Here is a 26875-nt window from a genome sequence, read left to right on the forward strand (position 1 = left end):
ATTAAATATTATAGTGTTGAACCACTGCTTGAAAATTCATGCCCAGAACTCTTTGGGGGCATGAAATCAAATGCAGGCTTTTGCTGTTCAAAATTAAGCTGTAATCATATCCTCAGTTTCCTGAATATGTTCCCCCATAAAAAAAGTTCTGGATAGAAATGAATCGGACTGTATTGTTAAACTATTCTGCTGAATTAGAAATAAAAACAGTGAGGTTATTTTTTTTTTAATCTAAAAATAATTTTTCAAAGAACAAATTCAGATTTAAAGCATTTTTTCTAGAACAAAATGAAAATCACAGCTCTTATCTTAAAGCTCAGTGAGTAGTGCCCATCTCGGTCCTTGTCTTCCCTGAAATCAAAAGCATTCCTTCACCACCACTCCAGACTAGTAGCGGGTGAAATATAACCAGTGCTTTTCTGATTCAGGAAGGGAAAAGGTGCAGTTGTGGTTTCTAATCTCATAAAGTCAGACCAGAAAACTTAATCAAACCCTGCTTGACCTTGAAACAAGATTAAGTGTTTAATCTAATCTGGAAACACAATGCTCTGAAGAAACATGGTTGGAATTGGAGACGCTTAAATCAACCTTTGATAAAACAGTAACCCAGAGGGCAGCTCTCTTTTCACTCTTTGAATGCCCAACATAAGCTTGGTCTTTATTAGCAAGAAGCATGACCACATGCTGGTCTGCTTGAGACGGAAAAGATGGAGAAATCCCAGTTCTCTTTAACTTTTCAAATTCTATACACTATCTTTCTTTGTCCCCCAGATTCTGATGGCACAATGGACATCAACTGAGACAAAGTAAAGCTACATCCGAGTTTCTGATCTGCAAGCTATTTAAGTTATCAACCAAGCCACTTTACCAGCATTATTACTGCCACCTGGTAAACCAGAGATCCTTTTTTGCTGCTAGATCCTAAGCTTAAATTACTCCTCAGAGGCTCCAAGCCTGAACAATAAAGCACAGTGTTCACCTAACCCAGTGGTTCTCAACGTGTGGGTTGGGACCCCATTTGGGGTCGAACGACCATTTCACGGGGGTCGCCAAACAAGGCTGTCCGCCATTTTCCCCCCCTTTTCTTTGGCCATGCCCCTGACACCCAGTGATGTATAAGTGGTTGGGGGGTTACCACAACATGGGGAACTGTATTATGGGGTCGCGGCATTAGAAAGGTTGAGAACCACTGACCTAACCGCTCACTACCTTTAAAAGGAATATAAAATGAACCCATGAGCCCACTGCTTCTCCAACCTCTGGTATTTTCTTTCCAAAAAAACTAAACTTTAGGTAACATGGAAATACCTAACACTTTTCAATTCTCTTGAAGTGGGATGTATGCCTGTACTCTCATACTCTCATTTCTATATAGTACTCTCAAAATTTGTACGCTGATCGCACAGAAGGTAAGAACAATTTCTCTAACAATCATTTAATTTAAAAATCATTGTTTTAACTGATTTTTGTTCTTTTCATGAACTAGCTGATTATACTATTATTACACACAGACAATTTACAGTTGAGGAATTGTATCAATTAGCCCAGTGTGGAACTCAAAGCACTCTATTTTGGTAATAGTCTTGTCATCTGTGTGTTTTTGCAGAAGGATTGATTAGCCCACGATTTTACAGTGACTCAATCATTCAGATGACTGAACTTTAAAAAGAAAAGGCATCATTCAAAAAGTGAAATAGTTTACATTATGCATGAATGTTAATTGACAGTCATAATTGCAAGTTTAGAAAGACTACAATATAAATAGAAAGGGGTATCTCATCATTGCAGGGAAGATTATGACCAAACATATTTATCCTAGTATCAGGTGTGAATTGTGAATGTGCAGCTTCAAGACACTGTTCCATTACTCCTCTTTTCCTACTTCAATCCAAATCTAAACTGGACTGTCTTTCAAAGGATCCTTACTAAAGTAAGACATACAGTACAGCTATCCACAGAATGTAACTAAGTGACTTTTCCCGCAGCACAAAATACTTTCTCTTACTAAGTGCTTGACTTTTGCACCCAAGAACAAAAGCCAACTTTAGAAAGTAGAAGTAAAATGCTGTTATTCAAACTTTAACAAAGTTAAGGTTAATGAAAAGAAAGACTGCTGCAATAATGAGCTGTCATTTGCAGAATTGCCCATCAACAGGTGTGGGGAGGACAGGTCCCTTGGATGTGGCCTACTGAGCTCTTGATGAAACAGCTGCATGATTGACACTTATGATCCTGCTTTTACTAGTTAATTGAAAGGACAAGTGAATATGTCCTTCCTGGCATACCCAAAAGTGTAAGTACTTTGTTCAGCAGGTCATCAAATCCACTGCTGTTGAAATCAGCAGGTGAAAAGCCACTCCTTAAAAAAAAATGAAAGCAAAAAATACAACTTATTGCATCTAACAGGACAATCTTTTGAAAGCAGGTTTACTTGCATGAAATGAAAAAAGTATAAGTCAAAGGCCTTGATTAAAAATCATTTATATTTTTTTAAAAATCCAGTTTTTCAGATTTTATTCTATCCAAATATATCCATAGATACATAACCTGTATTTTATGTATATGCAGGCTGATGGATGGTGAAAGAAGCATAAAAACTGTAGAATTTACACGGAAGCCAATTTATTCTATCAGCCTAGTGGGAAACTGCTAAATGCTTAATGTGGATGGGGGAGGAGAAGCATATATGAAAGGACAACAGAGAAACATGTGACATGTACTTTTAGTTGGTGCTTTACTAAAAGTAAAATTAAAGAAAGAAATATTTCATTTATTAGATTTTTTTTATCCGACCTCAGGTGAGCTCAGCTGGTGATTTTATGGAGTTTTTTTTTAATACTGCAATTTCTAAAGGCTTGATATACCCAGATTAATTGAAGCAGTGCCAAATAGACATGCTTTTTAGTAACAATAAATTAGTATTAATAATTGGGTGTGCTTGGTAGCATCCTATAGCTCATGGTTCTGGCCATAAAGAAACTCTTAACTGAGTAAACATTGCTGGCCATATATACAAAGAGACAGAAAGATACACAAAGACATTTCATTTTGCAATATTGTCTTCAAACTGAAGAACCTCGTTCGGTAAAAATGGTGTATGACACTCACAGAAAATAAATTTCACATAGATATGCTGATTGCTTGACTTTGCACAAATGTCACCATCTGTATCACTTCTGTTAATAAAAAAAAGGCAAACTAAAACACCTGTTTAAAACTGTTAACACTAATTCAATGCCCAGCTGCTTATTCCATACAAGGGCAACTTCATTTGAACATCTAAGGAACCTGTTCACCTATAAAAACAGAAAAGAAATGGCTAATTAGGGAATCTTCTCTGATTCACAGAAATTGCTGAAATTAAATTTTACACCAAGTCCTTTAAACAAAATAGATGAATCAGGTCTCAGCAGAGCCCAGATAGTATATCATCTGAGGCAAAGCTCAAGGAAGAGGACAATGATTAAGAGAGCTTCCCAACAAGCAATTCCCGGTATCACCACTCAGACAGCACTATGCAGTTAATCCATCTTTCCCTCCTTCACATATTCTTAAGGGGAGGAAGGGTGAAAAATATTAAAGGGTTATAAGAAGATGGTGACATCTGGACCCTTCTTGCCCCCTCCCCAATAAAATTCTGTATTTGTAGCATACAAAACATTTTGTCTGGAAGTACCTTGAAGTACTTCAGTAAGGAAAGTATTTTCACATTTAAGTGCATGCCAGGGCTGATAATCAAATGCTACAGGAAGCAGAAATGAATGGCTAAAGGTTGTAACTATTTCAGATTTCAAGCAGCCACACTTTTTTTTTAAAAAAAAATTGCTTTATGTAAGAACAGAAAATTAACTTGAGCTAACCAGACATCACTGGAACCCATGTTAATCAAGAAACTACAAGGAGTGTCTATACTGGATTAATTGTTTCAGGGGAAAAAATGGAAATACGAATGTTATTATTAACTGGACAATAAAAGAAAAATCCCAAGAAAATTATAGGACAATTCACTTTATTAACCAAATAATCTTATGAATACTCTAAACGGTTAAATTAAAATATCTCAGTTTTAAAAATTGAACAGCTTGGTGGTCAGTAAACATATTTCTGAATCAATAGGCAAGGGAAAGAGCTGTACATTAAAGGGAGTCTTTCCAACTACGCATAGGAGACTGAAGACAACTCAGTGATTTGGGGATCAGACAAAATTCAGGACCAAGTGGACAGCATACCAGATGAGCTACCAAAGTTTGTTGAGCAGATCACTGGGAGAAGATGCTGCATTTTCAAGGACATTTTTCAAGGTCACAGAACAATTTGAAGAGCAATGTGAAGAACAGAATTGTTCTCCCATATTTCTCTTTCCGTCCAAAGATTTGCATATTAGGTGACATTGCTTTAAAGCAGTGGTTCTCAACCTTTTTAATGCCGCGACCCCCAACCGGTCATAAGTCAAGGACTACTCAACCGGTCGTAAGTCGAGGACTACACAACTGGTGCAGCACCGTTTACAGAATGGGACTTTTGGCAAGCTCAGCAGGGCAGAGACAGCCTGGACAATTCCTATTGGCTTTTGAAAGCCAATAGAATTAGACTCTATTCAAGAGAGTCTATTCTATTGGCTTTCAAAAGCCAATAGAATAAAAGGGAGTAGCACAGCTAAGGAAAAGGGGGAAACAATGGCGGACTGCGTTGTTTGGCGACCCCCGTGAAATGGTCGTTCGACCCCAAATGAGGTCCCGACCCACAGGTTGAGAACCACTGCTTTAAAGGGATAGTACTGGGGTTTTATTTCACCTCAGACATGCAACATTCACAACAATTAATATATTCCTGTCACTTTGAAAAGACATGGGATTAATTCAGATGCAATCAAACTTTCTGCCAGAGGGAAAAGCAAGTAAGGTAAAACACAAAAGCCTGACAAATCCTTTCAAGCATGAGAATTCTCCTGAAACAACCATTGCCACTACAAAAAGAAAACGGGAGCAGGAGACCATCTAATCTTAAGAAGTGAGCAAGTCTTCCATAGGGAAACTTGGGAATACATCCCAGTTATTTGCAAATATATCTGGCAGATGAAGTTATTCTGACAAGAAAGGGCCACAAAAGAGGTTGAAGGATCTCACTGAAATTTGTAACAGATCAAATTTAATTTGCATTGTAACACATCATTTGTTACTGCTTTGCAAATGTATGTACCCGTTGCTTTCTGCTTATTCAGACAGAGAATAACTGTCTGGAACACAGCATTTAAGAACGTACCACATTCATTTTTATTCTGAAATAAAATGAAAACCAGGCACAGAAAAATAAACAGAAAATACAAAATACAAACAGCTATGATTAAAGCCTTGGAAGACTATAACTGTGGCACAAGTGATAAACTTTGGCTTTTAGAAGAGAATTGTAAGGAAGACTATATGTGTAATATGATAACAAGGAGGCTGGTCTAGTGGTTTGATCCTCCTGCCATCTCTTTCTGGTTTTAAGCTCTGAAATAAATGATACCACAGCTTTGAAGCAAGAGTTTGCTTTGTATTGGCCTGGATGAGCGTCCTCCCATTTCATCAACAAAAATTTCTTCTCCAAGTCTTATATTTAAATATTTTTTAACAGAAATCATTTATTTTGCTTAAAATGTTTCATAAAAAATAACATTAATTAAAGTGAAACCATGAAGTCTCAAAGCAGCTAATTAACAGTTTTGGAAAAAGCGAACAGTGGCTGTATGCACGGGGAAGATGGAAGCGAGATGATTGCTATTGAGACAGAGAAGATCAGTGGATCATTTTTATTTTTATTTTGCCCCAAAATAAAAACTGGGGCATATAAAAGAAACATTAAGATGCAAACAATTTTAAGCAAATGTGATTAACTGCTCTGAGGTTTCAGATAGAGAATGTTCCCATGCAGAAAAGCTTCAGCTTTTGATAGATCATCATTCTCGATAGCCAAAATCAGTAATAATAACATTTTTATAAGATATAATAATTTTAGATAGTCAGATTTATTGAATTTAATAAACACCATAAATTACTTCCTGGCCAGTTTAAATTATTCAATGAAAAGCTACCTTTCACTTAGAATTTAATGAAAATAATTTTCCTATTCAAATTCATGAACTCCTTGAAATTTATCCAATGGAACCCAGGTTAAGAGCTCATGCTTTTAACATATCATTAAATCTACATTATATGCATAATTCTCTATCTACGAATAAGCATATCTCTGGCATCAGCAAAAAACACCCTTCTTAAATCCACCGTTTAATATGTACATATATTTTATATTCATCTTATATAGAGTATGCAGAAGCAGGTTTTCATTTCTTTATGTCTTTTTTTTAAAACCCATTTTAAAAAACAATTTCATCCTTTCAGAACAATTATATATAGTGTGGTAATCTTCTTAGCCATTTAATTTAGGGTATTCTTCATTTGCTACACATCAATGTAATCATCTTCAGTCAGGTGCCTCTGGGTAGGCTGGACTACATAATCCCTCAGACATTCAATAAAAACAAAGTTGAGCTAAAGTATAAAAAGGCATATCCTAGACAAGGATGGGTAGATTTCATTTTTGGAACAACTACATTTTTCTCCTTTTTTACTAGAATCTCCAAATCTGAAAAACTAAGCAGTAGAATTCAAGAATTTTGAGCCCAGGACCTTATTGCAACCACTAGAATTAAAATGTCAAACTAAATTTAAAGTCCATTCTTAATTTTGTAAAGTTTTCTTCATATCAATGGTATAATTTAGGTTGGAGTGAGGAGCCACTTTGTTGCTTCTATTTTCAGATAATTAGGAGGCAGAGGCTTTTACAGATCTACTAGAAATCATTTGGTCCTTTCCAGAATTTATGTTTCAAGCTACATATTCTTTTTTTGGAATGGATGTGAATATTTATTTTAATCCCCCCCCCCCCCAGATGTAGTAATCCTAGGGATGGATGCTGTTTTATGCAATGAAGATATATATTTGGAATTGAAGGTATTTCTAAATTAGTAGACCAGATTTAGTATCATATAATCCTAGCATAAGGGAAAGGCATTGCATCTATTAAATACAATCCTGGCTCAGTCCAGGAATCCAGATTAAAGCATCCTTAATAGTTTTCTAGCTTCTGCTTGAATATCATGGCAGTATAGTTCTTTACATAATTATTTGTTCCCAATGGATGAGAGCAGTGGATAATTTTCAAAGACCTTGATAAGTCTTGGAAGTTGCTTATCACATCCCTGGTGCTCAGTTGAAAAAAAGGATAAATGGATATCTTGGTGGTGGGATCACACTCCTCTGTACATATTTCCTGCTGTGTTAATTTGTTAATTTCAAACGCAAGAGCTTCGGAGTTGTTGCATTGTTAGATCCAAGCATCTAGTTACTGGGTTTAAACATTAGGACATAATGTCATTTATTTAGTTTTAGATTCATGCAGTGGGTCATCCCTACCAGTATAAGTTTAGGCCTCAGTACTATAGATGATCCAGGCCATATTCAAAAAATATCTCAGATTATGATTTGGCATGAGATGTGCATTTAATCTATCAGATCCTCACTAAAGAGAAGATGCCTGATTTCAGGCTTCCTATACACCCAAGAGTGAGATTTTTTCCCTTTAGCTAAAAGTTAATATTTCATTTAAAATTTTTGGATGAGAAACTCAATTAAAAATACAGCATATATGTACATGCTTAATAGATTTTTAATATTATATAGTTATCTTTTGCAAATGCTATAGGCTCTCAGAAACGTAACTCTTCACACAGATGGTGAACTAGACACATTATGGAGTTTTTAAAATGATACATTTTGCTTTACAGCTAACTTAATATGCAAATAAATTCCAATATTTACTCAGTCATGACGGAGCATACTAGGGATGCCTCTCGTTTGTCACTAATTTGAGGAAAATGCATGAAGGTCATCAAATGGAATCAGAACATATGCAAAATACTCCTCTCCTGCTATATGGCTAGTGCAGAGTTGCAGTCACATTAATGATAAACACATGCATTTTAGCTAAGTATTTACAAGTGGGATCTACAACAGGATGCTACAATTTGGAATGTCCCGGATCAGAAGTGCAGCTAACTTAGGCAACTTACCTCCAGGAGCATTCACGTCACTGTTTCAATAATGGGCCAGCCTGCCCTGCTCGCTCAGCAATTTATTCCTGACACTGCTAGTTACAGTGGCAAAATCTGGAGGGGAATTCCACTTAATGGATCTCATGATCCTGTGGATAGCTTCCTTTCAGGTTCTTCTTTTCAAGGTCACAGGTTGAGGAGATTGAGGCAAGGTGCACAAAGATCCTATCTCATAGTTATTCTAGGGGGAAATGGAGGAGAAAGTATTGTGTATCTCTCGGAGGAAAAGTGAGGCATACCACCAGTAAATGAATTAAAAATATGGACACTCAAGTCAAATAAAACACTTTATTACATCCAAAGGCCAGCTAAGAATGAAGCCATTGTACATGCTGTCAAGTTAGAGACCATTTGTAGGATGCAGTCTAGAGTAAAATGTACCCCGTATATGTTGGCTTATCCTGACTACAGCAAATCTGGCCAAGCATTAGCAATATTTGGACACTCTATTTCATGCAATTAATTGTGTGAAAGGGGGAATGGAGCTTGTCAGCTGCCACCTTATGATTGCTTCTGCTTTGCTGCTATGTGGTGACAGACAGCCATGAACTGTGGGTAGGGGGAATGAAGGGGCTAATGCTTGGGAAAATGAAAGTAAGTGCTGTATCTCCTCGAAAGGTTGCCTCAAGGTCACCCAGCTGGAAGAAGCAGGGAGCCACATACCAAACTGTGCTGGGAGTGACCATTATGAAAATATCTTGCCTGAACCTGACTGGTTACCCTGGGATGTGCAATGAGAATTAGTTAAGGGAGGGGAAAATAGAACTTAGGGATTTTGGCACACGATTCTCAGTCCTGATTTTGCAATATTGCAGTGCACTTGATCTCTAATAAACTATATCTTTATCAACAAATGGAAGCAAGGAACGATTCTATTTGGAGGTTTAAGTTGTGACAGGTCCAACAGAGCTACCATGTTTCTCCAAAAATAAGACATGGTCTCATAATTTTTTTTTTTTTTTTGCTTCCAAAAGAGGCACAAGGTCTTATTTGGGGGGGGGGATGTCTTTTCCACAGTCTCACCTCGCAGCAGCACAAACATCCCCACCCAGCCGGCCCACTTTTTCTGCAGCCACTCGCCACCACTTGCGCACGTTGCCCCTGGCCTCCATTTCACCATCAGAAGCTTCTGGAAAGGCCTCTACAGCCAAGGACCAAGCTATGGATTCAGCTATGAACCATAGCTCAGTTTTTTGCTGTAGAGGCCTTTCCTGAAGGCCTCTGACGGTGAAATGGAGGTTGGGGGTGATGCATGCGAGTAGCCACAGAAAAAATGGGCTCGTGAGGCAGGTGTCAGGGCACGGGAGGCCTGGCTGCAAGGGTAAGTGGGTGTGGGGCAAGTGGGGCAGCTCCACCCCCACACCTCTCTGCCCTAGCTTGATTTTTAGGCATGCACTTCACCTCAAAACTAGGGCTTATTTTTTTGGGGGGGTATGGCTTATATTAGGCCTACCCCCCAAAAAAATCAAGCTAGGGTTATTTTTGGGGTAGGTCTTACTTTTGGGGAAATACAGTATTGTATGACTTATGGCAAGCTGTGAGGGTAGGATTGGGCATATCTATATTTAGGATAAAAGTGCCTGCAAATGTAGAGGATTGGTGAAAAAGAAGGCAGGTGTCAAGCCCTGTGGGGCTTGCCAATCGCTGGTGGGGGGAATTCAGAAAACAGCCCACCGTTGCCATACACAGCTGCAACGCTGCACAGCCCCTTGCTTCCGCTGGCACCAGAGAAACCTACTCCTCGCTGCCTCGCCAACCAGCTGGGTGTCGGAGGCCAGCAGGACACCGCTGAGCCTGGCCGGTCGGCACCCGGAAACCCCAAGCCTCACCGCCCTGCTGCCCAGCTGATCATCAGACGACAGCGGGCCATTGCAGAAGCCAGCCGACATACGCAGGCCGGCGAAAAGCCAGAACCGGGCGAGGGGGCCTTTCCAACAGCACAGATGGCCCATGCGACAGCTCAACGAAAGAGGGGATGAGCAGAACCAGGAGCTGCACAGCACAGAACACTCACTGTTACCAGGAGGAATACCGGTGGCAGACCACGGGGGCCCGGAGGAGCCTGGAAGCAGTGCGTCAGCAGAGGGCTTCATCTTGAACAAACAGGAAGCAGGGCAGAGGGGTGGGGTTCAGCTGGGGGAGGGCCAGGGACGGACAAACGGACTTTTGAAGACAGCTGGGCGGATGGTGGTTAGTGGGTGGAGGGTGGGGTTTTGGGTGTGGCACTGTAAATGAAGCACTGGGAGCAAACCACTCCCAGTGCTGACTTTGTTTGTTAGGGATTAAAATACCTGACTTGCACCTCGTTCCTGCATTCTTGCATTTATTTCATCAGGACGACGACGGACAGTGTGACAGCAGGTTCTCTACGGAAATGTTTCTGCAAGGAAAATGTTTTGGGAAATTGTCACACTTGCCTAGACCAGGGGTAGGCAACATTGGCTCTTTTATGACTCGTGGACTTCAACTCCCAGAATTCCTGAGCCAGCTTCTGGGAGTTGAAGTCCACGAGTCATAAAAGAGCCAAGGTTGCCTACCCCTGGCCTAGGGCATGTTGATCACCTGCTTCTTCCTTTGGCCCTTTGGGGGGGGAAAGGTCCCAAAGTTTGGGTGGCAGAAGAGACTGAATCCCCATTTGAGAGTTAGGAATCACTTGCAGGCAGTCTTTCCAGCTGAATGCATGAATTGTGTTTGAAGGCTAGAAGAACTACAAAATGAATTATTCACCTGGTATTGACATTACAACCTGCATTCTATAGCAGAGTCACAGAATCTGGCTTCATATCCTGACTGTTTTGGAATGCAATAAAGATACGTCCGTCATCTTTCATGAAATAATTAACATAGCAATAGCTAATCTTTTTAAAGTTTCTTTACAATCTCTGGTTACCTAGGTGATACCTGTGATTAGAACATTTCTCACATTAGCATTTTCCAGTAGTGTAACTCCATTTTGTAGCACTGTGGTATAGACCTGACTATATTTCTCTCACATAACTTTTATCCTCAGGGAAATATCCAGTGATGGTGTTGAAAATTGGCAATTTTGTATCTATTATATGAAAATACTATAGGATTTAATAAATAAATAAAGTTCTAACATATAGCCCAAAGGGGGATGTGCATGTACTAAAGATTGTATTTTCTTTAAAGCTCCTTTGGGGTGTTTTTTTAAACAGATGAAATTCCTTAAAAGGCCAGCTGTTTTGAAAAAAATAAATGAAAGTCTTTTGATCTATGCTTATGATCCCCAGCATTATTATCTATCAGTCCACAAAAAAGCAAACAGGCAAGTTATTTTTAACTACAATTAGTTCACACAGCAGAACAGCAGTGAGCAAAATTCATAATTATGCAAACACAGTCACAATCGCTGATCCAATGACCAAAATAAAGTGATTTGATTTGTTCAGGGAAAAAAACCCTCTTCTGCATCGTTTTAGATTTCTTTAACTACACAATTAGCTTTAAATTGTAATGTAGCAATATTACTTACAGTGGGATGATTCCTTCCACCCATAGTTTATACCTTTTAATTCCATTTTGTTAGGTTTTTAATTTTTATATCATTACATAATCAATTGCTTTTCACTGATGGATAAAATAAATGACTTAGTAAATATTTATTGGCTATTTCAGTCTTCAGTGAAAAATGCAATATTTTAATTGACATACTGCACATTCATCAAAGACATTTCAGTGGGATTGGGGTTTTTTTTTGCTACTGAAATATTTGGTTTGCAATCTCATATTTATTTCTGCTTTTATCATCTTTTCATGAAGTACACAGAGAAAATACCCCTAAATCCTAAGATATGCATACCAGGTATTTTCTGATTTACCTACATATGTACATAACTAGCTACAATCATTCTTAATTGTTAGCCATGCAAGTAATTTTCAAATCACAGTGTAAAATAAGTTTATATATGTATGATTCGTGAATTTTAGGCATTAATATGTATCTTAGGTTTATAAGGATGTAAGCATAGATAGCATTTTGTTCAAGAATGGATACTTGTAAAAGGACTGTATCTTCTCTCTATCTGCAGCTCTAGAATATATGAATGCAAAAAGAAAAATCTGCACAATGAGTTGGAACTCATTGACGGCAACTATTTTAATTCCTTGTTACGTACATTTTTGCTGGAGGGCAAACTAAGAAAGAACATGGTTTGATATAGGCCACTATATGTCTTGTTGAAAAGGTTACATGGCCCAGATAGTATTTTCCACTGCTCATTTCTTGACTCTTGGTTGGCACAACAATAATATAGGGATTTCCATAACGTAAATTTTCAGGAGATCTGTACCAATATTTTGCTCAGTGCAAAACTGCAATAACAGTACATTGAATAAAATAATTAACTTGAGAATGTCGGTTGAGCCAATCAGAGAATACAACAAGAGAAGCAGTGATATGTTCGCATTACATTGTAACTTCCAAGGGCATTTAGTATTTTAATGTTCAGACTATAATGTTTTAGTTTGTTAATGTGTAAGTAAACAAGATGTTCTTCTACATACATGTTCATCTTAAGGAAAAATAAACATTTTTAATTATTACTTGCAGAATTTAGTGGATTTCAAGTGTTCATAGGCAGAACTGTATGTGTTGCTAATCAGCCAGAAGGTTTAAGTTTTGAATGTCACTGGTTTGTGACTTCCTTATAAATTATTCTTGCTGTAATTAATACTGGGGGGGGGGTGAGGCAAAGGTAGATAAAGTTCTGCAATGATCCCTTTGAAAGTTTAAATGGTTTCTCTTATTTCTCTGCCCTGTATGTGCATATATAAATGTGCATGTAACTGATTTCCCAGAGAACCAAATTAATGCTGTGGTTAGATCCTCAGCCATGTTTGAAGCTTATCTCTCCACCTTGGGGCAATTACTGTGTTTCAGTGGCAGCCTAATAAAACTCCTAAGGCTGTTATGAAAATCGGGAAACAAAAAAAAAAAAACAACCCATGAACTGGAAATTCTTGGGGAAAAGCAAAATAAATCTATTAAAGAAAGATACCTGTGAAAGAAAAAGGATATTTTGTGAAGGGACCCTTGTGTATGCCATGCAGAAGAAATGGAAGCCAATACAATAATGAAATCAAGCATGACTTTTTTAAAAACCCTAATTTCAGATAAGCCAAAATTGCCCCATAAGTTCCTAAATTACAACTTCGCTCAGTTACACATGAATTGGTGGCAGAAAGAAAACTGCCCTGTAGCAATTCATGTCATCAAAGGAAAGTACAGAGGACATGTATGACCTGGGATGGGCTTACCCGTTACAGTTAAGAGCTATATTTTAAAAAGCATGCTCTTGTTCTTATCCAATTGCATTCCATTCACAGATATAACAAAACGGGGAAACAAAATTCATTTGACAAGAAAGGAAAGGCACGTGCCTCCATTTAAAAAAAAACCAAAACCTAAATATCTGCTTCACCCAGCATCCTTCCTCTGATTGAGGCCGACCAAATCTTGCCAGGAAGCCTTGTGAATCAGACAGTGCTTCTCTAGTTTCTGCCCCCTCTCATCTGGTAAACATGTAAGTTCTGTCAAGTTACCATGGCCTGACGAAAGTATGATCTGCAAGTTACACCAATCCTTTCGAATCATCATCATTACACAATTCACTTTCAAGGTAAGCCCTGTTATGCAAAGCATAAAGATCAACATGCAAATAAGTATGAAATAGCATGCTGAAGAAATTAAGACACAAGATAAGAAAAAGAACTTTGTCCATGAAGCCTTTTTTTTAATCCTACCTTTAATGAATGATAAAGGAGATGATGATGATGATGTTGATGATGATGAATAGTATCATGAATACCTGGGTAGGTTGAAGGAAGAGAGATATTCAACAGCTAAAAATCATAGTATCTTTCAAGTCCAATACATTCAAAAGTTGGGATGTTGGTAGTTTAAATTATAATAAAAAACACACATTTTCAAGCATGAATGATTAGGAAGGAGAGACTTTTGTACTATTTCATTTTAAACATAAGCTCAGTAAGCCTCATTTCTAAGAGAAAAAGAAAAGGATGTGCAAAGGACATCAAACTATCTCACTTTCTATCATCTATTTTGTCTACTACACAGAGACAGAAGAAGCAGAGAAAAACAAGGGTGAAAATTAACTGGGCACTGTCTCCAGGGAAATATATTAGTTAAACTAAGAAGGGCCTCAGAGAAATTCTCACTTTTATGCTGGGTGGTCATTGTTTGCTCATTCACAATATAAACTCTTGCTGTAGGCTCAAACTCACACATCCATTTGTAGTTTTTATTCTCTTCCCCATGGCATCCACCTGTGTAGTAAAAAGTGTTCTGTTTACAAATGTTTCAAACAAGTTTCTGAAAATATCAAATAGGTCCAGCTACTACATCCATACAAAGCTCTGTTTTAGAATTGATTCTGATGGGAGATTCAGTTTGATTTTTTTATATATAAACTGGACATATTTGCATATTTTTTTGCTCCAGATGTGGAAATTAAACTATTGTCCTAGCTCTTTCTCCACAAAAAAAATCAAATTAAAAATATAACAATATATTGAAGAAAAGCAAAAATCTCCAGAAAATGATTCTTTAAAATACATGCACACTAAAACAAATAGAACAGAAATATATTAAACAATGCATCTCTCAAAGCAGATATTTTAAATGTCAGCCTTTGATCCACAGACAGGTTATATTAAAATAACATGGAGGAAAACCAATGAATATAATATGAATTATTTGAATCTAAATCCAAATCATGTACTAGTTTCACTGGTTAGGGGCCACAACTATCCTTTATGTGGTGTTTATCTCCAAAGGCTTTCTCAATATTAGAAATAGTCATGACTACCTATCTAGGAACAGTAGAAAGATTTTAATCCAGCTTCTTTCAGGATTGCCTCTAAATATTCCAAGCCGTTACATGATTCATTCTTGTTTATATCTTTCCTAATCTTGATTTTCCTCCAAATTCAGCCTCAGAAACTATAGATTTCACACACACACCTACATACACACACACCTTTAAAAGCATCTGCTTCTCCAGACTATTTGATCACAAATCTAAAAGCATTTTGTTCAAAAATAAAATCTACATTTCCAGAAATACGTCACACACAAAGAGAAAAAAAAATTCCACACTGACACCTAAAATCCATTCATGAGTGCTTATTTACAAACTATTGTGACAAGGGGATGGGATGGAGAGAAAAAGCAACTTCTAAAGATGCTCATTGTTCAATTACTCACATTATCTCCCTAATATAAGTAATAATGTGATCAACATTGAAAAGAGCTTTATTAAACAACAGAGGCTTTTCACTGGTCACAAAAGAAAACTGTTGAAAGCTGTTTTCATTTCAAGATGTAAAATGAAATAGCCGTTAAACGTACATCGCGATAAACATTTTCAAAAGACAAAAAAAAAAAAGCACATACAGGCAAGCACATCGTCTGCTAAATCACGGACATATATATAAGTTCCGTGCTCCATATGCTCTAAGTGAAAACCACCAAGCTTAACGACACAAATTCACACAGCTTTTCACAAATTTCCGGCAAAATTTGCAAACCACCACAAACATTCAGGTATATAAACAGACCAGAGAGAACAGCTCCAAGAAATCAGTCTCGGGAGAAAATCAATTATAAGAACGTACTATATATTTTCTGCATTAAACAGCTGTCACAAGATGCACACACCTCTCTGCTCATCAGAAATGGGGGAAAGTGCGCTTCCACAGACACGAGAAATCTTTTAAGCACTCATATTTAAGGCACTGAACAAAAAAAAAAAATCAAAAACCACACGGAACTCACCGCACACCCACAGAGTGTCAGTCTCACGGACACGTTTTTTTTAAAAAAAAAAAAAAAACCGCGAAAGGGATTTTTTTTTTTCCCCCGACACCGAACAGTTCCAAAGAAGACACTATTAATTAGCTTGAAGCTGGATAAACTTAAGTCGTGGCTCGAAGCGCCCGTGAAAAAGAGGGGATCCCGTGCCACATATGCGTGTGTGTGTGCGCGCGTGTGCACACAACACATACGTGCACCCTAGCCGAAGCTGAGCGCGCGAGGAAGACGACAGGCGAGCCCGTGCACGCCGATCGAGTCGCAGCTGATTTTCAAGAGCAGAGCAGAGCAGAGCAGGACAACCCGACCGCACCGACCCAGCGAAGGGGGAAACTGCACACCAGCGCCTCGCCTCCCCTTACCTACAGTGCTAGCGTTTAATGCTGGATCAGCTTCTTTACAAGCAGGAGGTCTGCTGACCCAAAGAGTCGAGGACTTGTAGCACGTGTGCAGAGACCCTTCCACAAGCCATCTTTTCCCTGCCTCTTAGCACGCCGAGCTTCCCCAGCTGCAAACATCTCATTAGACTAATGCATTCAGCACGGGCAGAAAACTCGATTTACCATAGCTACAGCAATGAATTTCCATTATGATGACAGCTTCTACCACATCATGTCCGGAAAAGCAGCCAACCACTGCCTTTTAAAGAAAACACACACACACACACACACACACACACACACACACACACACACACACACACACACACACACACACACACACTCTTTGCATGCAGACAGGGAGGCGCGCGCGTGGGTTCGGTATTCTCGTTCTCCTGCCGCTGCTGCTAAACTAAATGGAGGGGGGAGTGGAATCGTTGCGTGTGAACGGGCCGCATAAACGCATTTTGCACACGTTGGGAATTTTTAAAACAACGTTTCTTACACGGCTGCAGCAATTTGACAAGGGACGGAGTGAGCGTTTGGAAGCCCTCCTCCTCTCTCTCTCTCTCCCTCTTTTTTTTTTTTTAAACTATTCCTCTGCTGTTGCCATAGTAACCAGACTAGATCCTCGTCTCTTTGTCCCAGCCATCCGGCAATGTGGCCCAGGATTGCGCTTCAGACCACGAAACGCCAGAGGCGGGCGGAACTGAAGCCGCCGCTTGACTTGGGAGAAGCTCACCAGCCGCTCCGCAAAACTTAAAGAGTCCCCCGACTGGGCGGCTTCGGCAGACCGAGCCTTCTGCGCCCCGCCCCGGCTTGCCCCGCCCCCGACGCCCGGACCCACAGCTTGGGGAAGGGCGCCACCCGTGCTCCAGCGAGGGGGACGGTCGCGCTTAGGAGCTGAGTCGGTGCAAACGGCGGCAGCGGATGAGCCAGGGGGCTAAAACGGTGAGGCACGGTGGAGTACCTGCAAGCCCCCTCGCCGAAGTGTTCCTCTCTCACTGAAGGGATTGCAACACAGCGGAGGGCTTCCATAGATGGTGGCAAAGTCTGGAACAATTTGAGATTTATTTAGACTATGGTTCTATTGAAAGTGCTAGGGAGCGACCCTGTTTGTTCCACTAACTAGGGACAGGGGTAGGCAACCTTGGCTCTTTTATGACTCGTGGACTTCAACTCCCAGAATTCCTGAGCCAGCTTGGCTGGCTCAGGAATTCTAGGAGTTGAAGTCCACGAGTCATAAAAGAGCCAAGGTTGCCTACCCCTGAACTAGGAGAAGAGAATGGCCTCAAGTTCAAAGACCTCAGCTGGGCTTCTACTGGTTTCTACTTGGACAGGACACCACCTGAAAATCCCGAGCTTATCAGCTAAAGGTTGGGGGGAGGGGGGTGAAATGCCATCCAAAAGAAGGCACTTCCATACTGGGGTGGAGAAAAGTCCATGGAAGAACTCACAAAGCCATCACAAGTCAAGAACTGAATTGAAAGGGACTACTTTGGTAACCTGTACCTGTTCTAAGTATGTGCTACACAAACTATGTATTTATGATACAATCCCTTGGATAAAATGATCATCAAGTGTAGGGAACCTATGATATTCTGGATGTTGTGGTGCAACTCCAACGCCCTAGAAAGCATCAACAGTGAGGAAAGTTACAGGGAACGGAACTCAGCAACATCTGGAGAATTATAGGTTCCACATCTGAGGTCTTAAGCAACTGTAAAAACTACCTCCTTGGTTCAAACCAAATCCGTAACTTGTTAGACTCCTTGAGACTAGATAATGGTGATGATAATGATGGTGGTGATGGTAGCAATATTGTTCTCCCCTCATCTAGCAATAAAAGGAAAGCTGAAGTTGAATCCAAAAGTTCTAGAGATGTCCTCTAGAACACTATGTCCCATTCAACTCCGAAGCTCACCTGCTGGAAACAGACCTGGCTGGAAACTCTGAGAATAGGAAGAGTACAGTATTGATGCTTTTAAATGTGGGTATTGGAGAGGGCTTCTAAGAATACTGTGAACAGCCAAGGTGAATCATTAAATAATCCAGAGTTCTCACTCACAGCACAAATGACCAGGCTCAAATTATCCTATTGTGGACACCTTGTGCGAAGACCTAACTCCCTGGAAAAGTCTCTAGCGCTGGGAAATATGGAAGGAAAGAGAAAATGACCAGCAGCAAGGTGGATGGACTTCGGTTAGCGTGGCAATCAATGGACAGTTGGAATACTTGAAACACCAGGTTACATCATGGAGAAAATGTATAAATGTGATAGCTTAGAGATGACAGTGACTCAATAGCACATAATCAATCAAGTCCCAATCTGTCTGTTGGTAGTATTTTCAAGAAAGGTTGATTACATGCTGATAAATTAAATGCCCTTTCTTGCAGAAGGAAATGGTTCATTGACTGAAAGCTATAACTGGAAGTTGTGGCCAAACATAAGACATTCAAAATCATGCTGATTTTTCCCTGTGAAGCTATCTTTTTTTCCTCCTTATTTCCATTTGAAATGTAATGATTTTAAGTTATTGCCAATTTAAGGTAATAACAATCTATACATTTTAAAATTGAGAAATATTTAACAAATATTTAACATTTAACAAAAATACATTATTCAACAAATTATCAATAAATCATAATAGAAAGACAATTGTTTTTCAAATGGGCACAAACTCACTAGTTTTGCAAAATTATAATCTGTTTTATTAATTAATACTTAGCAATCTATGTACTTTTAGAAATGAGATCAAATTGTTTCATTATGTTACTATAAATGAATTGTGTCAGTTAATATCCATGTTATACCTAATCTTCTTAAACTGAATAAAAAGATTCCAATTGTCATAACATTTCCTTTTCAGTTCCATCTCTTAATTTAATATGTACAGTAATTTAGCCAATTATTGCTAACTGTGGTTTACTGCTGGTATGAGATTATTAGTTCCAAAGCATCTTTTTTCAGTATTTAAAAAAAAAAAATCAGAGATCAAATTATGGAATGTCATGTTGGCATAATATTAAACTTTCCAGTATTATGGAAGTATTTTAACCAAACAGCAGTAACACAGTCAGGAAAATCAGAATAACAGAATTTCCTCCTTTTGTACATATGTCATGATATTACACATCCAAGCTTACAGTACTGCTGTTATTACTTTGAAGGGTGAAAAGCCCATGATATAGAGATAGGCAGCCTGAATGTTCAAAGTTATGTAGATTTCCAAGACCCATTAGCCCGAGCCAATAAAAATATATAATGCAAAATATAGTCCCAAACTTTTCAAGACCATCAAGATCCCTTCATCCTTAAAATAATCTCATATACTAAAAGATACCTTCATTGAACCATTTAAGAAAATGTCATTTCTGACATTATCACTGCTGACAAAAATCTGTTTATGTGCCCTTGTAATGTTGATATAGTCTATGTTTATACATTTTGTATAAACCTTGCTGAAGTTTGATGCCACTAATAAAGAATTCTTTCTTATGTTAAAGCAAGCACATTATTGTTGGACATTTATTAAAGGGGAAATGTTGCCTTTGATTTGAGATTTTCATTCTCCATACAGCACCATTTGGCATGGTTCTTACTTGTGTAATTTCTTCCTAGGAACTCTGATGCTACGTTTTTTCAGATACATAAGCATAATGAGAAAAAGACAAATAAAAAAGAACTACCTATAATATATGATTAGAAGAGGCACACAAAAAGGACATTACAGAGCAATCCATAAATACACAATACTTTACCCCAGAAGTAGGCAGCATTGGCCCTTTTATGACTTGTGGATTTCAACAGTGGCTCAGGAATTCTGGGAGTTGAAGTCCACGCGTCATAAAAGAGCCAAGCTTCCCCACCCCTGCTCTAGCCAATACTGAGGACAGGATGCTCAATATCCACCTCAGTGCTACCATACTTGAGAATGAAGTTAAAACAGGGTGAAGGGGGAATGCTTAATAGACCAGCTATAACAGAAATGTTCCATCTTGAAACAGAAATAGTCCTACACTTACAATCACAACTGAGCCTGGAATTTTGATCGTAAGTTATTGTGGTTATTAAGCAAGTCACCCTGTGATCTGACTTGATTTTTATGAACATTTTCCAATAGTTGTTAAGCAAGTCACTGCGTTTGTAAATTGAATCCAGCATAACTGATGGGCATTTTTTGCTGTTTTCTGTTGGACAAATCATGATTACATGACCACCAGATGCTGCAACTGGTCCTAAATGCAAGCGAGTTGTCAAGCACCCAAAATGCAATCATCTGACTGTGTGTATGTGTGTGTGTGTGTGTGTGTTTGTGTGTGTAGCAGTTGTAACTTCAAGGACAGGTTGTAAGTAGCTTTTTTGGTATACGTAGCTTTTTTAAAGTCCCTTGTAACTTCAAATAGTCATTAAATGAGGACTACCTACATTTTGTTGTAGGTCCCCATATGCATAGTATAGAAACGTCTTTATTATGTAAGTCTAGGCTAAAGACAAGTGGCCACAATGTATGGTATATACCAAGGTGATGCACGTCCCCACTGCTGTTCTGCATAGGCTTGAGTCTCCTCAATCAAATAATCACAAGGCCTGAATACGAATACTAGTTCAAGAGTGGAACTAGTAACAGCCACCTCTTCTTCATGGACAACATCAAGCTGTATGCCAAGGGCTGAATGAGACATCAGCTCACTGATCCACCATGACACAGATCTACAGTGAAGACACTGGGGTGTCATTTCGAATAAAGAAGTGTGGCTGGGTGATAGTCAAGAGACAGAAAATAGTTAAGACTGATGGGTGAAACTACTGACGGGCCACATAGCAGACATACAGACCAGCTACAAGTACTTTGATATTCCGCAATCACAGGGCAACTGTGATCAGGAGGCAAGGAAGACAGCAACCTCCAAGTACTACCAAAGAATATGACAGGACCTAAAGAGCCAGCAAACTGGGAAGAACAAGAACAAGATGCCATCAATACATATGCTGTGCCAATCATCAGATACCCTATTGGCAAGGTAAACATGCAGGCTGTTGATCTGAAGACCCAGAAGCTCCTTGCAATGTATGGAGGTTTCCACCCCACATCCAACACTCAAAGACTGTACCCCAGTCAAAAAGAAGGCAGGTGGGGTCTAGGGAGCGTCAAAGCCACTGTCTGGACAAAAACCCCAGCATCCAGAAGTATATATCAGGCTAATTTGATAACTTATGAATCATATTCATAATTTTATTTATTGTTAAGAAACCCTCCTTTGGAGGGAGGGAGCGGCTGTGGAAAAAAAGCTGACAAAACTGTACCATGAAATGATCCTAGGCTTCTCTACCTACTCTCCTGCTTCTGGCATATTTAAAGTTTATTTTTATTGTATAACTTCCTCTTCAAATTTCCTCTTCCCTTAACTTGTCTTTGAAATTTATTCTTTTGTATTTGTTTCTTATTTGTTGCTGGAACTGGGTATGTCTAGTCCAGTGGTGGCGAACCTATGGCATGGGTGCCAGAGGCGGCAATCAGAGCCCTCTCTTTGGGCACGCGCGTTGTAGCCCCAGTCCTAGGCCTTCAGCTGGGTTTTATAAAACTTTTTCGCTTTAGGCCTCCCCTGCCATGTGCAAAAAAAAAAAAAAAGGTTCAATCAGTCATTTTCAACTTCTTGCGGGGAAAAAAAAGATCTTGCAAAGTTGGAATTGATTGATTGAACTTTTTAGTCCCATCCAGTCTGCTGTTACCACCGCAGCCAGGCCCACCCAATGGGCCACACCCACCCAATGGGCCACGCCCAGCCAATGGGCCACACCAACCCGGCACTCGACGATGCATAAGTGGGTTTTGGGTTTGCAGTTTGCACTCAGTCTCTAAAAGGTTCACCATCACTGGTCTAGTCTAATGAAGAGAAGGACGAGGGGAGACATGATAGCAGTGTTCCAATATCTCAGGGGCTGCCACAAAGAAGAGGGAAACAAGCTATTTTCCAAAGCACCTGAAGGCAGGACAAGAAGCAACGGATGGAAACTAACCAAGGAGAGAAACAACCTAGAACTAAGGAGAAATATCCTGACAGTTAGAACAATTAATCAGTGGAACAACCTGCCGCCAAAAGCTGTGAAGGTTCCAACAAGGGAAGTTTTTAAGAAGAGACTGTACTGGACCTCAAAGATTCCTTCCAACTCTACTACTACTACTATTATTATTACTTTGGTGCAAAGGTTGTATGTTTGCAAAAGCAACCTTTCTTGCATGTCCTATTTTCTTATCAGTTCTTTCTTTGGTGGGGAAATAATACTTCTTCCACTCTATTGTATTAGAGTTCTATCTAAACCTGAGGTGTCTCCAGGGCAATGACCCCTAGCATTAGCAGGGACAACTCACACCTTTTCCTTCTCTCTACCTAGAGAAATACACCACTTGATCAAAATCCTTCAATGGAGTGAAAAGCATCTGTCTGTTTGTAGAAAGTTGACCAAGGCTTTGAGTTTCTATTAATACAGATAGTCCTTGACTTACAACTACAATTGAGTTCAAGATTTCTGTTAACAAGTGAAACATTTGTTAAGTGAATTTTGCCCCATTTTATGACCTTTCTTGTCACAGTTATTAAGTGAATCACCGTAGTTTTTAAGTTAGACACACGGTTGTTAAGTGAATCTGGCTTCCCCATTGACTTTGCTTGTCAAAAGATTTGCAAAAGGTGATCACATGCCCCCCCAGGACACTGCTATTGTCATAAATAAGGACCAGTTGCCCCAAGCATCCGAATTTTGATCATGTGACCATGGGGATGGTGCAATGGTCATAAGAGTGAAAAACGATCATGAATCATTTTTTTCCAGTGCCGTTGTAACTTTGAGCAGTCATTAAATGAGCTGTTGTAAGTCGAGGACTACCTGTAGTATGTGTATGCAAAAATGAGCCAGATTCCTTAAATCAGTGGTTCTCAACCTTTTTATATGGCGACCCCGGTCATAAGGATGCGGCGCACATGTGCGGCGGCGCCCCCATGCGCGGCACGCATGCGCGGTGCCGCCAGCTGAGGGAAAAAATGGCAGATCGCGTTGTTTGGCGACCCCCATAAAATGGTCGTTCGACCCCAAATGGGGTCGCGACCCACAGGTTGAGAACCGCTGCCTTAAATGAATCTGGAAGTTTTTCAGGACTGGTCAGAACTCTCCCCCCCCCCCCAAAAAATAATTACTCAGATTTTTTGAGATCTTTCCTTTTCACCGCAGCCTCTTCTTACACACTATAGGACAAAGATATCAATGTGACATAGTCATGGATAGTACCATTTGTATCTTACAGCAGTGATTAGTGCTAGGAACAACCTATTTAGAGTCAGCCCTCGATTTTGTTAACCAACCATAGTGGAATATTTTGATTAGGTCTGATTTGTGCCCTAATTCATATAAAAGTAAATTATGCAAAAATTGTCCTTTTAACTTTTTTGATCAGATGCTTTTCCCTTTCAGCTTCCGTTCCCCAAGAGCTTTCCTCCTAATTCATTCTAGCTTCTCCATACCTTTTAAAGAGTGGTGCTCCTAATGAGATCGAACTAATACATAATACAATGCAACTATTAACTCTTAGGATCTGTGTGCTGTGATTCACACTTCTGGCAAGTGTTCGAATGGCCATTCACTGGAATCCCTGAATCCTTTTAATGTGAATTGTCATTCAACCAGCTAGCCTCAATCCTGCATATATACATTTGACTTTTTCTACTGAGGAAATTTCACTGATCACAATTGTATTTCATGCTTTTAGACTGAGTCCATTGTTCAAATGTGCCAAAATATTTTTGAATTATAATCTTGGTGTCCAGAGTATTAGCCAAGCCTCATCGTTTGCTATCAGATATGATAAACAACCCTTCAATTCCATCTAATAATAATAATAATAATAATAATAATAATAATAATAATAATAATAATAATAATAATAATAATAATAATAATAAAGTTGGAAGGGACCTTGGAGGTCATCAAGTCCAACCCCCTGCTCAGGCAGGTACCCTATACCATGTCAGACAAATGACTGTCCAGTCTCTTCTTAAAAACTTCCAGTGTTGGAGCATTCACCGCTTTGGAGGCAGGTTGTTCATTGGTTAATTGTTCTAAACTGGTCAGAAAGTTCTCCTTATTTCTAAGTTGCTTCTCTCCTTGATCAGTTTCCATCCGTTGCTTCTCGTCCTGCCTTCAGGCGCCTTGAGAATAGCTTGACACCCTCTTCTTTGTGGCAGCCCCTGAGATATTGGAACACTGCTATCATGTCCCCCCTCATCCTTCTCTTTGTTAAACTAGACATACCCAATTCCAGCAACCGTTCCTTATATGTTTTAGCCTCCAGTCCCTAATCATCTTTGTTGCTCTTCTCTGTACTCTTTCTAGAGTCTCAGCATGTTTTTTACATCGTGGTGACCAAAACTGGATGCAGTATTCCAAGTGTGGTCTTACCAAGACATTGTGAAGTGGTATTAATACTTCACATGATCTTGATTCTATCCCTCTGTTTATGCAGCCCAGCACTGTGTTGGCTTTTTTGCTAGCTGCACCACACTGCTAGCTCATATTTAAGTAATTGTCTACTAGGACTCCGAGATCCCTCTCACAGTTACTACTATTGAGCAAGGTACCCCCTATAGAACAGTATTGGCTGAAGGATGGAGCCCTGGGCTTCTCCATTTGATATCTTCCTCTAGGTTGACTGGACAACCATCTATGAGGATACTTTGAATATGATTGTTCAACTGATTGCACATTTACTTGACTATGGTCTCCTCTAGCCCACATTTAATTTGCAAGAATATCATGAATGACTTTATCAACCATTTATCTGAGATCAAGGCTCACTACTTTCCAGTTATCTCAATCAAGTCAGGTGATGCTGACAGTGTTATCTAATATATGTTGGTGGACACAGAAGCTATACAGCATGGCATATGTAGGTGGTTTTTTTCTTTTAATGGAGATGAGAAATAACATTTTTCTGAAACATTTCCCCACCCACATATGTAGATGTAATTGAATATCTAATTCTTAACTAGGTATTTATTTGCATAATTTTATAGATGACTTGCTGGCTCACAGAAGAAGGATTTAAATTAAAGATAGATTAATTTAGATCACTGAATATTTAGATTTAAATCACTGAATGCTTAGTCTGAATTTTAACAGTTTAGTCAGGTGATACATTGAAATAACTTTCTAAAGCAATAATGTTAGCAGAAGCCAGAAGACATTACAGGGAGTGTAAGAGAGAAGCTATAGAAGCAAAGATCCTTATTTCTTGTTGAGAAAAGATAATCCAAGAAGTGGGCAGTGCTGGGTCCAAAAGTGGGATGAGACAAGCCTTAAAGTGGGCAGAATCACTTGTCTTTCCTTCCATTTCTTTGTGGGCTACTGGAAAAAGAATAACCACAATTTACTAAAGGCCTGAATGGATGCAGGGCTTCTACAATCAAGCCAAGACTACGACAAGATTGGTTGTGTAAATTAGTATTTTTTAAATCCATACAGTCACAGTTCTGTGCATCAAGAACTTTAGGAAGATAAAGTTTCGGAGGAAAGTAAAAGAAATGGATACTATCCCAAACCCATTTTTATTCCACCCCAACACAAAGGAAGGAAGTGGAGAGAATATAGAAGTGCAATTTGATTCAGAAACCCACAACATGCCACTTTCCTGAAATCTTTTCTTGAACACAGAAAGTAGAGTTTTCCTTAAGAACAATAATTTGCCTGTGGGACCTAGTTTGGTCCTATCATGACCTCTGCATTTTGGATTTTGCAACTGCCCAACAGAAGACTTAGGCGAGTACTGGCATTTCTCTAAAAAAGGCCAGCATGCTCCATATTCAGGGGAGGTATGGATATATCACCATTCTTGACTCCAAAAGCTCTTCAGATTTGCAGACCATGCTTAAGCAAACTAGTCCCTCTTAACAATCCAGCCAACTTCTTCAGAACAGTTCGATCAACCATATTAGAAAGTAACTACTTTCTGTAGTTAAAGAAGTATACAGTATCTGGAAGTTTTGACTGGAGGACAATTTAGAAATTTGGCCGTCTTACATGAGTGTGTCTGTAAATTCTCTTTTCAGATAAACTGGCATAGAAGTAAATAAATCAAGTGTGGCCAATAAGATGAAACATACACAGGAGACTAATTGAATAATCCACGAGGGATGGATATTCATGCAGGTCCTTTTTGTGTGTTCTGTTTTTTTCTTTTTTTGTAAAGGAAAACAGTTTTCATATGAAATCTTTCCTGTTCAAATAAAATTTCATTTAGCTTTCAAGTGTTGCAGAGGCGGTGGCTGCATCACTGGATTATACTGAAAAAAATCAATTGCAATCTGGTCTCTCTGCAAGAAGTGAAAATCGACCAATACCTTTCAGGCATCAGAAGAACATTTGGAGCTGTCTAAGGTCCTGTTTTCTACTTCCCTTTTCACTCAGACATTGCAGGAGAGCCAAGTTGGTTTATA

General features: G+C 39.2%; 1 protein-coding gene across 12 annotated transcripts in view; it reads right to left on the minus strand.

Moving 5' to 3' along the window:
• The window catches only part of SCML4 (Scm polycomb group protein like 4), an 80588-nt gene extending 63928 nt beyond the window's left edge, over positions 1 to 16660 (minus strand). For 2 of the 12 annotated variants that reach the window (XM_039351134.1, XM_039351130.1), the window contains exons 1-4: positions 16370 to 16509; positions 14354 to 14461; positions 13919 to 13983; positions 8111 to 8333 (exon numbers count right to left, since the gene is read on the minus strand). Coding sequence is in view for 9 of the 12 variants with exons in the window: in XM_039351130.1 (XP_039207064.1) it covers positions 8111 to 8122 (12 nt within the window). In the remaining 3 variants the exon portion in view is untranslated. Of the gene's footprint in view, positions 1 to 8110; positions 9543 to 10443; positions 10533 to 13918; positions 13984 to 14353; positions 14588 to 16369; positions 16510 to 16570 lie in introns of those variants that run through there. The other 10 variants (XM_039351126.1, XM_039351125.1, XM_039351132.1 and 7 more) reach the window with 9 other exon arrangements.
• Between the last annotated feature and the right edge of the window lie 10215 nt (positions 16661 to 26875).

This window comes from Crotalus tigris, unplaced genomic scaffold (assembly GCF_016545835.1).
Source record: "Crotalus tigris isolate CLP2741 ecotype Arizona unplaced genomic scaffold, ASM1654583v1 scf7180000018371.15429387391:27106975, whole genome shotgun sequence".
Taxonomy (NCBI): Eukaryota; Metazoa; Chordata; class Lepidosauria; order Squamata; family Viperidae; genus Crotalus; species Crotalus tigris.